This window comes from Schistocerca americana, chromosome X, assembly GCF_021461395.2.
Source record: "Schistocerca americana isolate TAMUIC-IGC-003095 chromosome X, iqSchAmer2.1, whole genome shotgun sequence".
NCBI classification, from domain to species: domain Eukaryota; kingdom Metazoa; phylum Arthropoda; class Insecta; order Orthoptera; family Acrididae; genus Schistocerca; species Schistocerca americana.
The window spans coordinates 576,032,692-576,054,871 of NC_060130.1; the positions used below are offsets into that span (position 1 = coordinate 576,032,692).

A 22,180-nucleotide genomic window follows, 5' to 3' on the forward strand; every position below is an offset into this window, starting at 1 on the left:
GCCTCGGGCGTGGATGTGTGTGATGTCCTTAGGTTAGTTAGGTTTAAGTAGTTCTAAGTTCAAGGGGACTTTTGACCACAGCAGTTGAGTCCCATAGTGCTCGGAGCCATTTGAACCAGCCAGCCTTCGAACGGAAACTTCTTGATCACCCCTTGTAAGTTGCAATATAAATGATATTTCCTTAGGTGTTATACGACTTGAAACCTATAAATTCTGTATTCTTTCTGCCTAGAGGTGTTCAACAGCTGCCCATTGCACGCGGCTGGAAAGACCATAGGTGTGGTGAATTCCCGTTCGATTGCTCGTTTCCACTATGACGACCTGTTACCATCTTAACAACTTGCGTACTGAGTTTGTGTGTTCGTGGTTGCATGTGGGTATAGGATTGCGTATTCGTGAGAGCGATGTTTTGGTAGAATTTGTGTGTATGTTCTAGTTTATGCATGATTTCTTGGTGGTGTGTATTTCAGTGTGTTTGCTTTAGTGCACGTTAGTGTGTGTGTGGGGGGGGGGGGGGGGAGTAGCGGCCGGAGAGGGGGGGGGGAGGCGTGCGTGCGTGGACTAGAGATAGAGTGAGATAGTGAGATAGAGTGAGATAGTGAGATAGAGTGAGATAGTGAGATAGAGTGAGATAGTGAGATAGGGAGATAGGGCGATAGGGAGACAGGGAGAGAGGGAAAGAGGGAGAAAGAAAGAGAGAGCTTGGCCGTGCCTGCCATGGACGACCGCATGAGATTTTACGTTGGGTGTCTGTCTTGTGTGGATTTTTATGTTGGTGTCTGTGAGTGTGTAAGCCCATGCATAGAAGTGACGAGATATAGATTGAGTTTGTGTTTTTCTGGCTGTTTGTAAAAGAGGTGATGATGTGGTGTGGAGACATATGAATGCTGGTAAGTAAACTGTTTCTTCTTGAATCCCGAACCTCCTGTGAAATAAATGGCAAAGCTGCCTTCTGCGTAAAATAAATTATTAAAATAAAGCAAGGAAATAATCTTCGTCGTGACAGTCCACGCAAGATAAGGTTTCCATTCTGCCCCACTTTTATGAGTCATCCCACCCGTTGTGTGGTCTTATTCCAACTGCTTCCTCATTGTGCTGATTCGTTATCATTATCACTCATCTGATCTAACTATATCTTTAGCGGCGCGACTGCTTGTGCTTGTTGAGGGAGGGGAAAGTATACTCAGTTTTACACTATCACTGAGACTGGGATAATATTTACGTAATAATCAATGCTCGTTAATAGTAGAAACAAACCTAGTGAATGCTGATATCGCTCTACATTGTGGTTTAATCAGCTATAAGTAGCATTATAAAACGCCAACGTGTAAAATATAAGACTATTTCATGCACAGAAATGAATTATTTTAATAGCGGCAATTGCCTACCACTTCAATTATTCGTTGTGTATACAAGTATTAGTATCTGTACATTTAGCACAACGAATGTGCTTTTTGCGAGGAAAATACGAGAAATATTTCGTCTGAACTGTAACTACGAAAGGCTTGGCTATAGTCCTAAATTTTACTCGAATAACTCTAATTAACCCAATTCGTCGCTGTAAACGCTTTCCAAATCTAATACCAATCAATTATTCCTTTAGTTATCACTGTTGTCAAGTAACATAACACAGCGGTGTCCAATAGTTTTTTGTTTACACCTTTGTTTATATTGTTGAGCCAAAACATTATGACCAGGTGCTTCATGGCGCTTTTGTATACCTTTGGATTTCAATACAACGAGGATTCTGCGTGGCATGCACTAGTCTACTCGTTGGTATGTTTCCAGAGTTGTATAGTATCAGATATGTATGCACAGGTTGCTCAGTTACCGTAAATTACGGGCTTCTGGTTTGTGAGCGCAGAGTTAGCACCCAGTTGCATCCCATATGAGTTCGACGGAGTTCAGATCAGGCGAATTTGGTGGCCAAGATATCAACATGAGTTCACTATTATACTCCTCAGATCACTGCAGAGAAATACTGGCAATCTGACACGGACTGTTATGCTGGTGGAAGATGCCATAGCTGTTGGAGAAGACATCAAACATAAATGGATGCAGGTGGTCTGCAAAAATGTTCACGTATGGAAAAATGTTCCATAGCTGCCATCATGCCTTCGAGTATTACCAAGGGTTCCTTGAAAGTCCTGCTGAATGTCCACCACAGCGTAATAATTGCCCCTACCGTCCCTCCATGGCTTGCATGTTTTGAGCAGCTCTTTGCTTGGCTGATGGTGTATCCAGAGACGACCACCAACCTGGTGTATCAACAAACGCGATTTACCCGACCAGGTGACAGTTTCCGTGCCCACTGCATTCGTAATTGGCTCAATATGGGTGCACATCTGAGTCGACTGCTGTAGAACCCTGTGTTCAACAATGTACACATATCGCCTTCTATCCTGCCTTACACAGCATGAGAGCCTCCTATCCCAGCTTTGTGTGATTTGATGAGGCTTGAACGTCAAGCTCCTTCTCACTTGCTCGTTATTTCACCATTATTCAATCACTTTCCATAGATATGGAATTGCTGCGCCTGTGCTGTGAAGAAGTACTTCTCCGTCGGACATATATGCAGGCATCAATGGGCAAAAAGAAAATGTGCCCTTTGTGAAAGGATCCCCATTCGTCTATGTCTAACTTATATACTTTCCTTACCGCATCACATGCCCGTAGCGCCACCAGGCGACATTCATTCTCGTCATGGCAATGATCATCTTGTTTTGGCTCCCCAGTTTAGGCTTACGCTACGAACGGATAACCTGAGGCCACACGCAGCGCAGTCAGTGGACGGTTGGGAAAGCTTGCTAGTGTGCCAGCCATATTCCTGCATCATTTACAGCGGTTAATACAAGATATTTCTAACTGTGGAAACTACCTGGTTGCCATTATTGTAAAGGAGCCACATGGATGCAGTACATGGAGGCTGTTCACATGAAGTTTAGCTGCTTACAGAACAATGGTTTGCATTGCTGGCTCAAGAAATGCAGTACTTTGTGAGTCCAGGGTTACGTATCTAGGTCACTTTTTGAGCGAGAGACATCTTAAGCTTGTGTTACACGACATGAAAGCTGTAATTCAATTATCTGTATCTAGAAGAGCTGCAATATTTTTTGGGAAAAGTAAACTATTTTCATAAATTTATAGCTAAAGCATCTCAAATTATATAAACTTTAACCAGACTATGAAAAAAGGGTGTAAATTTTGAATAAACTAAAGAAAAGTCTTAAATTTGTCCCCTTTCGGGAAACATCACCAGGTATGTGACTAACTTCAGCTACTGGCTCGTCTCAATATGATACTGGTGTTGCGCTGTCCAAGCTTTCTGATGGCACGAACATACAAACGTGTTTGTGCCTAAAACATTAACAGTAGCACAGACGAACTGTTCTCAGAACAGAAAGAGGACGTTAGCAATAATTTAGTACAAAAAGTATCTTATATCCCAGTACGGCAGAAAATTCCATCCGCTAATGGAGTGTTAGTCGCTGATTTCACTTTCTGGTCCTCATAACAAGCTCCCAGATAAAACGGCGCTGCAACTGCTGTGGTGGGCACTATTTGTAAGCAATTACAATTATTAAATGTGTCAACGTCCCACTGCCCAACCTGCGAACACTGACACTTTGTCTCTCAAAAAATCAGGTGTTCCCAGCTCACGGATTCTCCCCATGGCCAATGATAGAAAACCCTTTGAGGTGTGTGCATGTGGATTTTGCCAGATCATTTTAGGCAGCAATGCAGTTGCTGGTAGTGGATGCACTCTAGAATTTCCATTACGTGGCATGGATGTCTACAACAACTGTAGATGCTATCATCTGTGTCCCTATGGCAACCTTTGCAACTGAGGGTGCTCCCGGCACTATCGTGGTAAACAGTAGTGCCCACTTCACCTCACCTGCATGTCGGCTGTTCTGCCAATGCAGCATTATTGAACATCTGACTACCACTCCATTCACCCAGCATCTATTTCAGAGTTGCTGCTGTTCATCAGAACGTACAAGACATATATCAGAAAAGAGACACAGTCCTGAACGGCTTAGACGAATATGAGTAAAACTATCAGCTGTTTCTAGACCTATGCAAAGCCTTTGATATGATCAATCATGATCTGCTTCTTAATCAGTCAAGTTGTTGTTTGTTGTTATGGTCTTCAGTCCGGAGACTGGTTTGATGCAGCTCTCCTTTTCAAGCCTTTTCATCTCCGAGTAACTACTGCAACCTACAACCTTCTCAATCAGCTTAGTGTATTCATCTCTTGGTCTCCGTCTATGATTTTTACCCTCCATGCTTCCCTCAAATATCAACCTGGTGATCCCTTGATGCCTCACAACGCGTCGTACCAACCGATCCTTCATCTGGTCAAGTTGTGCCACAAATTCCTCATTTCCCCAATTCTTTTCAGTACCTCCTCATTAGTTACGTGATCTACCCATCTAATCTCCAGCATTCTTCTGTAGCACCACGTTTCTAAAGCTTCTATTCTCTTCATGTCTGAACTATTTATCGTCCGTGTTTCACTTCCATGCATAGCTACACTTCATACGAATGATTTCGGAAAAGACTTCCTGACACTTAAATCTATAATCGATGTTAACAAATTTCTTTTCTTCAGAAACGCTTTCCTTGCCATAGCTAGTCATACAAAATGTTATTCATAGAGTTAACTATATCTGGTATAAGTTGCATCTTTTTGGGGGGCAACACAAGGTAGAAATATATCGCAATAATGGAGGTTTCTTTTCATGACACACAAAGTTTAATTACAGAGTACCTCAAGGCTGTGTGCTGGACCCTTTTGTTATTCTTGTTTTTTCTAAGTGATTTCCCGTACCACATTGCAGCAGAAAAGCCAGCCTGCACTCACTGCAAGAATGTGTGTGTCTGCTCTAAATTTAAGCATTGTGGGTGAAGCATACATCATGTCTGTAGGATAGAATGTCATACCATCCCAGGTAGTCTGCGCATTGCGCTCAGGTACCATGCCACGTGCCCTATAGTACACGTAAAACATTCGAACTATCGTGCCATGCACTGTATAATACACATAGTGAGTCAGATAACGTGTCACACTCACCACATATAAGAGCAGTACTCGCAGGGGGCAGTCTCCGTCCAACAGAGAACTTCATCCATACACACTTTAATTTTTGAGCAGTCACATTATTTCTGTCTGCCTATTTCAGAGACAGCTTTAACTATGTGGTAGTCCAAAGTACCACTATATCCTGCCCTAAAATGTTTAACATCATTCAACTTCTTGAGTGAAAATGAGACGAACTAATAAACGGTTTGATTTGTGTTTGTTGTTGGAGAACATGGGCAGTCTTGTTACTGACATTAACAGCATAAGTGACGCTTAAACTGTGTGTTGTTTAGCAAAATGTAAATGTGCATATGTTTTATGACGATATTATGGAGGTGAAAACATTTTCTACAGTGGACTGTCATCAAAAATTAGAGAAGGAATTGTCTATGATACTAAAAAAGAAAATTTATGTGGTCCATTTAACAGTTATCCACATGATAAGTTCCCCAAGGTCATCTACGTGGAAGACGGGATGCTAGCAGAAATACCATTTCTCCTACACAGGAATGACAATGTGATACCAAGAGTAACTAACACTGGGTAAAACTGGCAAGAGAGCATCTAAAAATCCTGTGACTATACCATATAAAATGAAACTGACTGACGTTAAAGTTGGTGTTCTGATGGAACAAGTGCCTAGAATGTGACAGTAGCATTTATTTCTCCGATATACAGGTTCAGATATAGGGTAGTCGTACTGCATCCTTGTCTTACCCATTTTCAATTCGAACACTTTTTTCTTATACTTACATTCTTATGACTCCATATAGGTTCTTCTACAGGTTGTTTGCCGGCCGCGGTGGTCTAGTGGTTCTAGGCGCGCAGTCCGGAACCGCGGGACTGCTACGGTCGCAGGTTCGAATCCTGCCTCGGGCATGGATGTGTGTGATGTCCTTAGGTTAGTTAGGTTTAAGTAGTTCTAAGTTCTAGGGGACTGATGACCACAGAAGTTAAGTCCCATAGTGCTCAGAGCCATTTGAACCATTTGAACCAACAGGTTGTTTATTCCAACCTTTCCCTGTAGCCTATGCTTATTTTTCTTAGAATCTCAAAAATTATCTCGCGACCTTGTCAGAAAATCTTCCCTCATGTGTGACGTACACTCCTACTTCAAATGCAGAAATGTGATGGGAAGATGCCTAATAATGGTAAACTGTTGGGTGAAATGGTGAGAATATGTTCTAAAGCATAAGGAGGTTCTTCTTGTAATCTGAAATTGTCATGCAGTTTCAACTTATGTCATATGGGCTGTGACACCACAGGGGTGGTGGAGGTGACTGTAGTACCATCACAAAGAATATACTATTAGTGTTAATCGGAACTACGATATCGGATTTTTTATTTTCACACAAAAAAAAATGGTTCAAATGGCTCTGAGCACTATGGGACTTAACATCTAAGGTCATCAGTCCCCTAGAACTTAAAACTACTTAAACCTAACTAACCTAAGGACAGCACACACGTCCATGCCCGAGGCAGGATTCGAACCTGCGACCGTAGCGGTCGCGCGGTTCCAGACTGAAGCGCCTAGAACCGCTCGGCCATTCCGGCCGGCTATTTTCACACAATTTTTAACTTACGGTAAGAGGACTTTGGGATTCGAAACTTGATACTTGGTGTCAGTGGTCTGCAGGGAGAGTGCAGAGTGTAGCACGGAACTGGAGGACATCTGCACTAGTTTCACCGTCTTAGGTTTTTAATTTCCCACAATTTTTAATTTAGGATGCGGAGGCTCTTGGATTGAAAACTTGGAAGGCGCTGCCTGCGGTCTGTGGCTACGTGAGAGTAGCTTAGGTATCTAGAGCAATGTGGGGACAGCTGAGGTAGGGTGGCACTGTGTTGACGCAGCCTGTTTGATGCCACACAGCTGTGGCACTGCGTTGTACAAAGTGTCAAAGTGTTGATGCATTTTGTCTACCCTGGCGGTGTGTGTTGATACCCAGCTCGGCCCTAGACAGCGTGGTGCTATGTCAGAGGCCCGAACAGTATGCTGACTGACACTGGGAGTGGCAGCAGGGGTGGCATAGGGGCTGTGAAGGCGGCACGTAACAGTCTCTCCTGCTGCGGCATTTACGTAAATAAAAAGTGTAGTGGTTCCCATCATAACCTACTACACACACCATAAATGTTTCAACAGCGCATAGGTTGAACTTACAGCTGGGATAGGCATAAATTGTTTAAACATCCAAGCCGTGTCAGTGAACTTCGATGTCAGAGGTGTGGCGAACATTGTTTAAAATTATGACAACTGGGTTACCATCATTTTAAACTGAGCTGTTGGATTTTATACTTATGACAAGCGGCCTAGTTCCACGATGACATAAGGGAAAATCCAGTGGCCTTCTTGGATTTTTACAAGTGACCTTCTTCGATGTTATACTTATAACATGCGGCGTTGATACTATGAATGCATTCCTCAGGCATGCCGTCTTGGATTCTGTTCTTAGAACAACTAAACCCGCAACTATGTAGACTATCCTGTAGGTCCATGTCTACCATCTCGGATTATGACGTTATAGAGGCTGTCCTCGTATGCCCAGGATCGCCATCTATGATTCTGATGTCGTAGAGGCTGTCCTCATATGCCGAGGTCTGCATTCTCAGATCTCCATCTTGGATTCTGACATTATAGAGGTTGTCCTCAGGTCTACCTTCTTGGATTTTATGCTTAGGCCAATTGGGCTATATCCGCCACTTACCACAACTGGGCTATTTCGAATTTTCCGTTCTTTTTGTAATAGCACAATTGGCCTAACTTCACTGTGACGCCATTTGAATGGGAAAGGAGTGGGGAAGAAATATACCAACAATGCAAAACTGGTTGATGATGTCAAAGCGGAGGAGGTAGGGGGAGAGGGAAATCTAGCAACAACACAAACTGTCCTCGTATGGACTCAGCCCTCCTACTAACATCTTTTTAATGAAGATAGAAAAAGAGAAGTGCTGAGAACCATGCAAGGAATAGAGAGAATTATGAAACTATAATACGATGAAAGCCTAACACTAGAAGGAACATGTGGAAGAAAATAATGAATATAACGATGACGTCGAATGCAAAGACTGTTACATCAGACTTGTTAGACTCTTATCGTTTTAGTAGTTGATAACTATTACCTTTTTATTAAATTATTTCTTTTATTATAATACGTTTACGGCTTTCTTGCAATGAAGTGGAAATTTCTCCATTGTGAAAGGAATACTTTTCACATTTCTTGTTTTGTTTGGATTGCTTTGTTTCTGAAGGTTTCAAACTAAAGCTAACAAGCAACATAGTCAACGATTATGTGCATGAGCCATGCTACTGGAAATAGCGATTTAGTTTTCAAGTGTAGAATTGGAAAAAAATGCAAAGGTGCGTAAAATTTGACTAGAATCGGATAAAAAGTTCATTAAATGTGAGTGATGTACTGATGAACTCTCCGTATTCAATACTCGTTTCTGTCGCTGTCTTTTCTTTCAGTACCCGTGAATTAATGTAAAACTATAATCAGTATTGTTGTTCAAGTACGTACGTATTTCGTGGTCCACATCAAGTTTCCTACCGAACTGGGGAACACTAGGATAAAGACGAAGGCTTTCCTTGATAACTTGTTCCAGGTATTTCATTGCATTAAGATCCTCCATCTTTACTTCACGGTCAGACTCTCCGAAGATCTCCTCTAACTCTTCTTCTATCTTTTCCTGAAAGCAAAGATAAAATATTATTGTACTAGAGACAAAACAAGACAAGTTAATTTGAATCTCCCGATGATCTTCGTTCATGATGTATCCCAGAGGACAGGTTATCCTTAGAGCAATTTACAATATGGACATATTATAGTGAAACCATACGTATAATTACGCTGAAGCACTAAAGAAACTGGTATAGGCATGAGTGTTCAAATACAGAGATACGTAAACAGGCAGAATACGGCGCTGCAGTCGGCAGCTCCTATATTAGGCAACAAGTGTCTGACGCACTTGTTATATCAGTTACTGCCGTTACAGTGGCAAGTTATCAAGATTTAAATGAGTTTGAACGTGGTGTTATAGTCGGCGCACAAGCGATGGGACACAGCATCTCCGAGGTAGCGATGGAATGGGGATTTTCCCGTACGACAATTTCACTAGTGTACTGTGAATATCAGGAACCCAGTGAAACATCAAATCTCCCACATCGCTTACCAACGACGACCGAAACGAATCGTTCAACGTGACAGTAAAGCAACCGTTCTGCAAATTGCTGCAGATTTCAGTACTGGTACATCAACAAGCGTCAGCGTTCGAGCCATTCAACGAAACATCATCGATATGGGCTTTCGGAGCCGAAGGCCCCCTCGTGTACCCCTGATGACTGCACGACACAAAGCTTTACGCCTCGCCTGGGCCCGTTAACACCGACATTGATGACTGGAAACATGTTGCCTGGTCGGACGAGTCTCGTTTCAAATTGTATCGAGCGGATTGACGTATACGGGTATGGAGACAACCTCATGAATCCATGGACCCTGCACGTCCTAGCTGGTGGAGGCTCTGTAATGATGTGGGGAGTGCGCAGTAGGAGTGATATGGGACTCCTGATACGTCTACATACGACTCAGACAGGTGACACGTACGTAAGCATCCTGTCTGATACCAGCATCCATTCATGTGCAATCCCAATGCGTAATTGAGCAATTCCAGCAGGACAATGCGACACCCCACACGTCCTGAATTGATACAGAGTGGCTCCATTAACACTCTTCTAAGTTTAAATGCTTCCGCTGACCATTAAACTCCCCAGACACGAACATTGTTGAGCATATCTGGGATGCCTTGAAACGTGCTCAGACGAGATCTCCGCCCCCACGTACTCTTACTGATTTATGGACAGCCCTGCAGGATTCGTGGTATATGTTCCCTCCAGCACTACTTCAGACATTAGCGAGTACAAAGCACGTCAAGTTGCAGCAGTTCTGCGTGCTCGCAGGGGCCCTACACGATATGACGCAGGTGTACGGGTTTCTTTGGCTCTTCAGCGTAATTTAAGTGCAGCGACTCACAGAGGTCCAGCGTGGGCTGTAATTTTCGTATGGCAGCGAATTTGTTAGATATTATAATGTGTTAATGCGGACGCGATTTACGCTGTAAAAATATTAGTTCCTGTTTTGGCTACCCGGAGCAAATCAGGCGCTGTGAATGCTGGAATGACGTATAGAAATATTTCCGTTTGTAATGGATTAAGAACGGGACTTGAGCATCTAAAGTCAAAGGTACAATGTTGATTTTTACTGTTAACTGCCACTTAGAATATTCGTCCAATATGACCATCAGAGACGTCGACAAGATGCTGCATCCGTAAAATGACGAGATCTACAGTAGCTCACAGCGCTTCTGGTGGAATCTGAGCATCGGTTTTTTTTTTTTTTTTTTTTTTTTTTTTTTTTTTTTTTTTTTTTTTTTTTTTTTTTTTTTTAGACGTGGAAGATAGATCTTTCACTGGGCCAGCGAAATGGGGTGTTGCCCTATCTTGCATGAAAACAGCGGTTTCCACGCGCTTGCACTCTTTCAAAGCAGGAATCACATGCTGTGCAGGGCGGTAACGTGAAGACGTCATGATACGGCTGACGGGCCCTCTGGGTGTATTCTCTTCAAAGAAGAACGGACCGAGTATAAAACTGCTTGCTAAATCCACACCACACAGTCACATACGGCGAGGTCAACAGCTCTTCGTGCACAACACGTTGTCTAACAGTACCCTAGATTCGACAGTTCTGCACTCTGTGGCGCAAAATGTGCCTCGTCACTCCATAGAATATTGCCCAACCACATGTCACCAACATCCTTCCATGCCAGAATTCTAAGAGCCAATTCAGAACGTTGCCGCAGTTGAGATTTCAGTTGTTTCACCGTCTGGATTTTGTACAGATACCAGTTCAGACTAAACTGTACTGTTGACCATGGGATAGACAATACTCGTGACACCGAATGAGATACCACCCAGGGCATGTGCTGCGTGATCAGTTACAACAATAGCGACCTCTGCAACCCCATTAGTAACTTGGGATCGGACGCCTTCCTCTTCTAGGCGCCAACCAAGTTCACCCCTGTTCTCAAATTTCACCATCATCATCTTTAAACCATTTAATAACAAAGGGACTCCCTCGATGCAGCACTGTAACTGCTGCCGTTCACATAAAACAGTTTCACTAACAGCACCCAGTCTCTCTTCTCGATACCCATACTGTTCACTCATGTTATACCTTGTGAAATCATAGCATGGATGTCATACCATCATACAAACAGTGTACAGCGGCAGATATGCACCTGGAGGGCAAAATTGGAACTAAATTTTTTTCGGGATAAATCGGTTCTGCATTAACAGATTAACACTTCTACCAAGTTTCGCTGCCATGCGATAGTTACAGCCCTCACCGGTGGAGGAGGAGGAGGAGGAGGAGGAGGAGAAGGAGAAGGAGGAGATTATTGTTAACGTCTCGTCAGCAACGAGATCATTAGAGACAGAGCACAAGCTCGGATTAGGGAAGGTTGGGGAAGGTAATCGGCCGTGCCCTTTCAAAGGGACCAACTAGGCATTTGCCTGAAGCAATTTGGGACAATCACGGGAAACCTAAATCAGAATGGTCGTACGCGGATGTGAACTGTAGTCCTGACGAATGCGAGTCCATTGTGTCGGACCTCAGTGAGTAGTTTCATTTTAATTACAACCACCTAATATATCAACAAAGTTTTAGAAGAACGACATTATAAAATCCCCGAGAGGATTGACCTGGGAACGAACAAATTTACTAACACTATTTTATTTGTAGACGACTAGGTTCTCCAAACAGGCAGTGTAAGCGCTGTACAAGAGAATGTGGTTAAATTGAAATACGTTTTACAAACTTATCGAATGGTTATAACTGTGAATAAAACAAAAGTAATGGCAATGGAAAGCAATAGAACAGGTAACTTCGTTTAAATATCTCCTGACAAGTATATCAGTGTACAAAACTACTTCAGATATGGTTCAAAGTACACAGAAATGTAACGCTATAAATGATTGTATAAGAAGAGTTCTTGGCAGAACTAAGAGAAAGGCGATAACACTAAGATTGCACAACATGGTGGCTAAGCTATCTATAATCGTGAAAACTGGATTGTAAGAAAAGGGTAAGAACAAAGAGTTGAACCAGCTGAGATGAGGTCTCTGAGATCACTTCTTGAATTAACATTAACATACAGAGTGTGAAGTGAAGACATAAGACAGCAAATAGACGTAAAAATGGCGACGACGGGAAAGACTAGGCACTACCTTCAAAAATTATATGATCACATCAAAAGGATGTCACATAAGCACCTGCCATGTCAAGCATTATACAGGGTGTTTGTAAATGAATTTCGGGGTTTTAACGCTTTATAATATTTATTATATTAAACTTACAGCTACAAATGATATATCAATTGAAAGAGCAACTCAAACAGTTTTACCAAGAACCTTATAAATGTTCAATGTGAGCACCATCTGTCACACGGCACACGTAAAGTTTGTAGCCGAGTTCTTCCCAAACGTTGATAAGTGTCTCTTCAGTGATTGTAGCAACAGCTGCTTCAATCCGGTTTCTTAATTCAGGGAGGTCTACTGATAGCGGAGGCACGTACACACGATCCCTGATGAAACCCCAAAGGAAAAAATCGCATGGTGTTAGGTCGGGTGAACGTGGATGCCATGCAAAGCAAGCCCAATCAACGTTTGGGAAGAACTCGGCTATAGACTTGATGTGTGCCGTGTGACAATTGGTGCTCACATTGAACATTTATAAGGCTCTTGGTAGAACTGTTTGAGTTCCTCTTCCATTTGACATATGATTTATAACTGTAAGTTTAATATAATAAATATTATAAAGCGTTAAAACCCCGCTATTCGTTTATAAACACCCTGTATTTTAACCACACTGGATGACAGGATATAGAACGGCCAATGAAGAGATAGGAACAACAGTTTTGTTAAATTCCTTTGGTTTCAGTAAGGGCCAGAACTCACTCTTTGAAATGGTAGAATATGAAAATATGCAACATCATAGCCACACAACTGCTTTCTGTAATTTTGATTACACGTCGGTCTAGATACACCTTTTGTGCTTTAATCAGAATATTGTAGATATAGCACAGAGAGATGGTGTGCAAAATGCCTCTCTGACTGTTCTAGGTGTTTACCTGTTTGAACATGTTATGAGCATAACAAAAAATTATATAAGCCCCGAAGATCAATATTGGGAAACATCTATTTTTCTGCAAAATGATGACGATAATCGGATGCTGTCTTCAGTAATTAGTAACCTAAGCAATAGGAAGACAAAAATGTACACATTTTCACAATTCTCTAACAATAAATTGACAGTTCAAGAGCTATTTGGATGACCCATACACTAGTACGGCAAAAAGATGATAGATGATACTGCCTGATGATAACTGACGGGTCCTTCTCCTTGAAATTTCGCCCTTGAGCGGTTTCCCTTAGAGTTCCACTTCTCTCATTACTCACGTAGAAAAGTTGGAGATGGGTGGTTAGGTGAAGGAGTAGGGATCACAAAAAACAACCTGCACTGCCATTTCTGGTTGTTGATTTTCTTGGAGGTATTCGGCGTGGTCAGAGGCACTTTACAGACGCTGAAACATAGCTGATGGATGCTTTTCTAAACGGTTTGCAAAGAGCAAAATGTGATGAGAAATACTTGCTTGAGACAAAGGAGAGAATTTCTGCTAATCATAGGTCAAGGCACGCTGATAGCTTGTTTTTAAATTTAATGGTTGAATACTTCACAAGCTAAGGTTGCATGTACGTTGTGTTGGGTAATGACACAGCGTATTCAGCAGTAAAAGCACGGATACCTCAATCAGAACGTTAGTTAGAAAAACTATGCAAAGACCTTTGGTAACCGCTGCCGTGCGTGGACGCATTCTGTGATAACCCGTCTTTCTTCACGTTGTAACAGCTTGTGTCACACTTTATTTTATTTCCTATATCCAGTTGACCTAAAAGAATTATTGCATTGGATGCGTTCAATTAAATAAATAAAATAGTACGCACGAGTACAATCTCATTTATCATACGTAGTGATTATTTATGTTTCGTCTATACTGGCATGCCATAGTGTAATAAATTATTTTTCCATATAGTGTGAACATTAATAAAAACCGGCAAACTGCAGGGACGGATTCCTTACTAGAAATGGAGGGAAAAATGTCCTATGAACGTGTGTCGGGAAATGCATCGTTGAGATGGTAGATAGCGCTGACGAATGAAAGTTCCTCTGACAACGTTCTGTGTGTTCTTTCTGTGTTGTAGGCTGTGTGATTGACGCAGTGTACTGTAAGCAGCAGAACTGTCCGGTATTCACGTCGGGAACAAGCGGAGATGGTGTTTGTGTACGACCTGGCGGATGGAAACGGTCGAGAGGCAGCACGACTATACTAAAACACATTCACAGACACCAGCCGCATCACACAACATTTCAAGCTCTTTTTGGCGTTTGTGTGATCATGGGTCCTTCCAGACAGACGAACGTGGAGAGAGATAGAGGACTGTGCGTACACCAGATTTGGAGGACCGGGTTCTACAGAATATTAAGTCGAGTCCTAGTGCAAGCTCTAGGAAAGCGATCCGCCAACATGGTGTAAGACAAAGTACGATTATGTGTATCCTACATGACAACCGCTACTATCCCTATCACCTGCAACGAGTGCAGTGATTATCAGCAGCGGATTTCCCTCGACGGGAAAGATTTTGTCGATGGTTTTTGCAACAGTTGTAGAATTTTTGTCATCAGTCCTCTGTACCGACGAAGCAACCTTCACCGGAACTGGCACCATCAGTCGGCGTAATCGTCATCTGGGAGCTACAGAATGTTGAGGCATCTCATCAGCATCGGCTCAGCATCAATGTGTGGACAGGGAGTCACCTGGATTTGCTGCGGAATGCTCTGCTTCGGTTGCTTTAGACCGCGCCTTTAGCAATACGGTAAGTTATGTGGTTCCTGCATGACGGACCACCACCCCACTTCCGCATCACAGTTCGCCGACACCTCAACAACTTCTTCCCCGGATGTTGGATAGGACACGGAGGCCGCGTAGCATGGCCTACTAGATCTCCGGACTTAAACCCCCTGGACTTTTACCTCTGGGGGCATCTGGAAAGCGTTGTGCATGCTGAACCAGCTCCTGACGTGCAGATCCTTCAACAGCGTGTCACGATGCCAGTGACGCCATTCGGAGAGAGGCCGGAACGTGCGAAAGAGTGCGGCAATCTACGATACGACATGTGAACGCGTGTACTGCATCCCAGGGAGACCACTTGCCCATCTATTGTGACGTGGATGCGACGAAGCTCTATACTGCGTTCCGGGACGATTTGTTATCGTTGCACGCAACCCTCCATTTCCAGACACATGTTCATAGGGACTTCTTTCTTCCAGTTCCAGTCAGGAATCCGTCCCTGCTGTTTGTCGGATTTATTACTGTTCACCCTGTATATGATATTGCGAATTTTACAAACAACTTTGTGTTGAGTGCAATCGCAGCTGTGAATATATTCCTTGTGGAATGAAAACCGCAACCAGTTGTATGTAAGATATTTTATAAGGAAAACAAACGGTTACTTAGCTTAGAGCCACACCTTCAGTTGGATTTATTTATTTATTTATTGTTCCGTGGGACCAAATTAAGGAGAAGTCTCCATGGTCATGGAACGAGTCAATGCATGAAATTATAACACGATATTAGAAACAGATAAAATGAAATATAAAAAAAACATATTCAGGTGACAAGTCGTAAGTTTAAATGAAGAAAATCAAGAATGTAACACTGGAATTTGCTTAATTTTTTAGCTCTTCCAGGAGCTCCTCGACAGAATAGAAGGAGTGAGCCATGAGGAAACTCTTCAGTTTAGACTTAAAAGTATTTGGGCTACTGCTAAGATTTTTGAGTTCTTGTGGTAGCTTATTGAAAATGGATGCAGCAGAATACTGCACTCCTTTCTGCACAAGAGTCAAGGAAGTGCATTCTACATGCAGATTTGATTTCTGCCTAGTATTAACTGAGCGAAAGCTGCTAACTCTTGGGAATAGGCTAATATTGCTAACAACAAACGACATTAAAGAAAATATATACTGTGAGGGCAATGTCAGAATTCCCATATTTTTGAATAGGGGTCGACAAGAGGTTCTCGAACTTACACCACATATAGCTCGAACAGCCCGTTTTTGAGCCAAAAATACCCTTTTTGAATCAGAAGAATTACCCCAAAAAAAATAATACCATACAACATAAGCGTATGAAAATATGCGAAGTAGACTACCTTTCGTGTTGAAGTGTCACTTATTTCAGATTCTGTTCTAATGGTAAATAAAGCAGCATTTAGCTTCTGAACAAGATCCTGGAGATGGGCTTTCCACAACAGCTTACTATCTATCCGAACGCCTAGGAACTTGAACTGTGCCGGCCGCGGTGGTCTCGCGGTTCTAGGCGCTCAGTCGGGAGCCGCGCGACTGCTACGGTCGCAGGTTCGAATCCTGCCTCGGGCATGGATGTGTGTGATGTCCTTAGGTTAGTTAGGTTTAAGTAGTTCTAAGTTCTAGGGGACTGATGACCATAGATGTTAAGTCCCATAGTGCTCAGCGCCATTTGAACCATTTGAACTTGAACTGTTCCGTCTCGCTTATAATATGCCTATTCTGTCTGATCAAAATATCGGTTCTTGTTGAATTGTGAGTTAGAAACTTTAAAGACTGAGTCTTACTGTGATTTAGCATCAAATTATTTCCCACAAGCCACGAACTTATTTCATGAACTACATTATTTGTTACTGTTTCAATATTACACACAAGATCCTTCACTATCAAGCTGGTGTCATCAGCAAACAGAAATATTTTTGAATCACCTGTAATACTAGAAGGGATATCATTTATATACATAAGAAACAGCAGTGGCCCCAGCACCGACCCTTGGGGAACGCCCCACATAACAGTGCCCCATTGGATATATAAATTATATGACAACCAAATGTCGGGATGGATGGAAGACCCATCATTCACTGTACAAACTATAGTAATTCGCCAAGTGATCGTAATGTCAAATTGTAAATGGGCTAAATGTTGCCATCAACATTCCCCAAAAATCGAGCCGGAAACAAAATTCAGGAACAAGATTTAGCCGCACCATATGACATCCAGCAACATGTTAGTACTAACATGTTGCCGTCAACACCCTCTGAGCTGGTGATCATATGGTGCAAAGAGATCTCGATCCTGAATTATTGATCCGGCTCAATTTTCGAGGAATGTTGATGGAATCATTCAGGCTATTTACAATTTGTCTGCCGGCAGGGGTGGCCGAGCGGTTCTAGGATCTACATTCTGGAACCGCGAGACCGCTACGGTCGCAGGTTCGAAGCCTGCCTCGGGCATGGATGTGTGTGAAGTGCTTAGGTTAGTTAGGTTTAAGTAGTTCTAAGTTCTAGGGGACTCATGACCTCAGAAGTTAAGTCCCATAGTGCTCAGAGCCATTTGAACCATTTTGAGCCGGCCGAAGTGGCCGTGCGGTTAAAGGCGCTGCAGTCTGGAACCGCAAGACCGCTACGGTCGCAGGTTCGAATCCTGCCTCGGGCATGGATGTTTGTGATGTCCTTAGGTTAGTTTGGTTTAACTATTTCTAAGTTCTAGGGGACTAATGACCTCAGCAGTTGAGTCCCATAGTGCTCAGAGCCATTTGAACCATTTTGAACAATTCGTCTGTACGCTCACTTGGAGGATTACTATTATCTGGACACTGAACGCTGGGTCTTCTATCCATACTCACATTTGGGTATCATATGACGTAATTTATATAATCATTGGAAGATGTGACTCTAAGCTATGAAACCGTTTGTGGCCCCAAATAAAAGATTTTACATACAGCTGTTTGCGGTTTTCATCCCACAAGGTGCGAGTTTAACATTATACTGTAAAGTGAATTCAACCATTTACATATTAATCACATTTCTGATGTGTGAAACTCGCTTGAAAATATGGGTTAGTAACACTAGGTGGTGCATTTCTATTCAGGTTTAACGAGATGTGTACGAATTATCCTTCCAGCCTGTCTGTCCCTATCTCTGCCGCAACCATTAAAGCAACTCAACCTTGACACAAGAGTACATGTTACTAAAGCACAGCGGTTAAAGCAGACCGGCTTGGGTTTCCGCTAGCTTGGCAAGCTTGACGAGACCTGCTCAGCATGTTGCACCTGAAACGGGTTGGGTTGCGCTGTCAATCCAACTTGACGCGCCAGGTATATGTTTACGCAAGTTTTGTTGCAGCTCACTTATCATAACGATGGAAGCAGCAAAATGAACAAACTACACTTAAAGGAAATTCATGATAAATTAAGAATTGATGAATATACACCAGTCATTAAACAGAGCGCAAAACCAGCAGGGGAAAGTTGTCGTATGGTTGCGACGCAGATTCAAATAAATCGGTTGGTGCCTCGCAATGCAAGTAGTGTAAGAAGTTACTAAACCCTCATTCGCCAGCGTCGAGTATGTTACGACTTGTCTGTAAATTTTACCAGCAGTTTCGTCTCTCTATAAATATTTTGAAGGAGGACAAACTCTTAGTGGCTGATACTTGTGTGAAAGTGTGTGCAATAAGGACTTGAGACCATTTGGCAGTATATAGGCTTTTTAAATTTAGGGTAAACTTTGACTGTAATAGAAACAAAAAATATGGCGCAGTGGAAATTAAAAACCACATTCTGGTAGTATGCAGCGTATTGCGAAGAAAGCTTAGTATGAAAGAAAAACTTTTTCTTTCAGACATGTACTTTTTAGACTCACATATTAAGAAAAACGAACTTTATGCGCGCTAAAAAGCATTTGGGTGATTCAAAATGAAATATTTGCGCTGCTTAGAATGAATTCAGCCATTCTGCAACATAAATCCTGGAAGAAAATATTTAAAATTAGTGTAACAGGGATCATATTTGGCTGGAATACACTAAAACTACAGAAACTAGTCTCCAAAACATTACTATGGTTGGCGTTGCAGCATAACAGAAATTTCAGGCTCTTACGTGCAAAGAATCTCAAATTTCAGAAAAAGTTCTCATTACTGCAGAAAACATGTATGAGAGGTGACTTTATGATGGTTGGAAAAAGGATGAAGTTGCAGAGAAAACCGTTCATATCGAAGTAAATAAGCCCGAAATTTGCCGAAAAAGAAAAAGAAAAGGACAAATAAAATCTTCCATTTGCTGGCCTGCAATGACCTAGAACGAATACATATTTCATTGAGTCTCATCTTGTGACATTCGTGCATTTTTATCAGCTACCAAACCCTACACATAACACTACAATGAAAGCGTACTGAGCCGGCCGTGTTGGCCGAGCGGTTCTAGGCGCTTCAGTCCGGAACCGCGCGACTGCTACGGTCGCAGGTTCGAATCCTACCTCGGATATGGATGTGTGCGATGTCCTTAGGTTAGTTAGGTTTAAATAGTTCTAAGTTCTAGGGGACTGATGACCTCAGATGTTAAGTCCCATAATGCTCAGAGCCATTTGAACCAAAGCGTACAGAATAGACTACTACGTTGCGTAGCATAGCGGGAAGACGGGCAGGCAAGCAAGACTCCCGTAGCGTGCTTTGTTTGGGCATAACTTGGCTTCAATGGTAGCAAAGCAGCCTGCCCGTTCTTGAAAACGTGCAGCAGCTTGCCTGCCTGGCTAACAGGCAAGCATGGTCAGGTTAACAAACACCTCTGGGTTTGACAGTAGAGATAAGCCTTTAAATAGAATTTTTTTACACGTTTCACACATTGCACGCTACTTACCCAAAGTTGTTGCTGACGTAAGTCTAAGGACGAAAGTGGTTGTTGTCTCCGTCGGTGAGTCCGGCCTATTTTCCGCCTCTCATCTAGGAATTTAAACTAATGCTGCCCAGCAGTGAAATTAGGATACCAGTTTCCTTATTGAACAGATTGCATTGAGCATATAGTGGAGTCGAGTACAGTTTTCGCGGGATTGTTACTATCATACCAGATGGCAAAGAACAAATGCGTATTTCTTGTAACAAATAGCTTTCATGTGTGGCTAAAATGCGAAAAAAGTGAAGAAAAATATTTTGATACAGTCATTTTCACACCGAACAGCGTTGCAAATAACATCAAAAGCTATAGCGGAATATATTTAGAATAATGTACCCTCCTTCCTATGAATTCTTAGATGAGAACTGTATTTTTATTTATTGAATTAAGAAGTTTCGTGAAGCAACGTATTTTTACTTACCTGTACGTGAGGATGCAATCCAATTAAGAAGATAGTCCAGGTGAGGGACGCTGCCGTTGTATCATGTCCCTGCAGTCATATAATCAATTTTAACCTTACATGCCAACATTAAACTACTTTTTTTTAATGGAACCGCATGATTCACACTTTCTTGAGTAAATTAGACACGCTATTGTTATATACTGACCTCAAACATGAAGGTGTCCACTTCTTCCCTAATATCGAGGTCTGTTAGTTCTCCCGTTTGCTCCGCTACCTCAACAAGGAGATCCAGCAGTGATATTCGTTTGGCTGGAACAAAGTTTGAACGTGACAAATTCGTACAGAAAACGTCATTTCTTCGTGTTACTTGTTGGCAGCATTTTGAAATTGATAGAGTCTGAGAATGTTTGGTATATAGCGATGGGTGTGCGTTCAACATTTCATTCAGAAACTCAACAAGAGCATCATATAACGCAGTAAAGTACAAAAAGGGATCAAAATTTAGATTGTATCTCGATTTCAGACTGAAGATCCGTTTTATAGAGATTGACGCACTTAGTGAAATAAGTCCAGCTATGCGCACTATTCCGTCGCTACGTGGATTTGTGTGATAAAATCCTCCTGTAGTTTTACAGCAATAGCATACACCATAGACTTCATGCTACCTCACAGAAAATAGTCAAAAGGTGTAATACTTGGTGGCCGGGATGGTCGTAGAAGAGCTTCCCCTCCACTAATCCTAACATGTGGGTATGTGACGTCCAGATGTCTCCGCACATTCACATCACGCTCAATTGTACCATAGTATTTTTGCTGCCAAGTTACCTGACAAACCCACACTGGCATTCATCCAGTGAAACAGGAAGAACAACTCTGAGTAAACTGAGGTAGCTCGGTCGTCTTACTCTTGTTAACATTAGATATGGCACAATGAAAGGATCACAGATTATTCCAGCCCATATGCTAACAATGAACCTGTGTTGGTTACTTTTGACCATGTTCGGCAGCCCAAATCAGTGTTGTGCGAGTTCATGACGTGGTCTCGAGCGAGCGTGCATTAGTCACTGAACAGCCCTGAAGTCTGGATTTATAGCTGGAGTATGCAGTGCCGTAAATACTATTTCACAAAATGTACTTGTCATAATTATGTAGTTCCTCACTACTGTTGCCTGGACATTCTGTAAATGGTATGAATGCAGCTGTTGGTTATAGACAACACTCTAAATGTTAATATGAAGTGGGTGCACTGGGAGATGCTGGTAGATGGTTCTTATGAAGTGTTTGGAAACGTCCTCTTCAACGGAAACTGTCCGAACTTAGGGTGGACATTCGGCATCCGTTTTTGAGAAATAATATTATACTTAAATGTGGAAAATTTGATACGGTATTTAGAAAGCATCTCAATACGACACAGTACTATGGTATGTACAATAAAACGTAATACAGAAAACGCACTTTGCTGTATGTACATTATAACGTTTTGGAAACAACCCAGGCAGAAAACACAGTACCCTCTTGTAACTTTTTGATCTCTCTTAGTCCTCTTTCAACAACTGCTTCAAACATCAAATTGTGAGGAACATTTCTGTTTTGAGATCTTTCCACATACAATCTGCAGCAGCTCCAGCGCTGCGCGGCTTGGCATACACAAACAATGTATTAGCCATTTCAATACTGGTGCCCGTCACAATGCGTCTAGGACATCACTGCACTAGTACACAATACAGTTACACAATTATAATGAGAGCAAAAGACTGCGAAAAGATTCAGCGCACGTACGGGAACGCTCTACGGCCGGTCTGTGACTCCATCTTACACTGATGGATAATCGT

General features: G+C 42.2%; 1 protein-coding gene across 1 annotated transcript in view; it reads right to left on the bottom strand.

Annotated features, from left to right (window-relative positions):
• The window catches only part of LOC124555122 (cytochrome P450 4c3-like), a 189,288-nt gene that overhangs the window by 13,437 nt on the left and 153,671 nt on the right, over positions 1-22,180 (bottom strand). The window contains exons 8-10 of the mRNA XM_047128927.1: positions 20,554-20,657; positions 20,367-20,435; positions 8,602-8,770 (exon numbers count right to left, since the gene is read on the bottom strand). Of these exons, the coding sequence (XP_046984883.1) occupies positions 8,602-8,770; positions 20,367-20,435; positions 20,554-20,657 (342 nt within the window). The remainder of the gene's footprint in view (positions 1-8,601; positions 8,771-20,366; positions 20,436-20,553; positions 20,658-22,180) is intronic.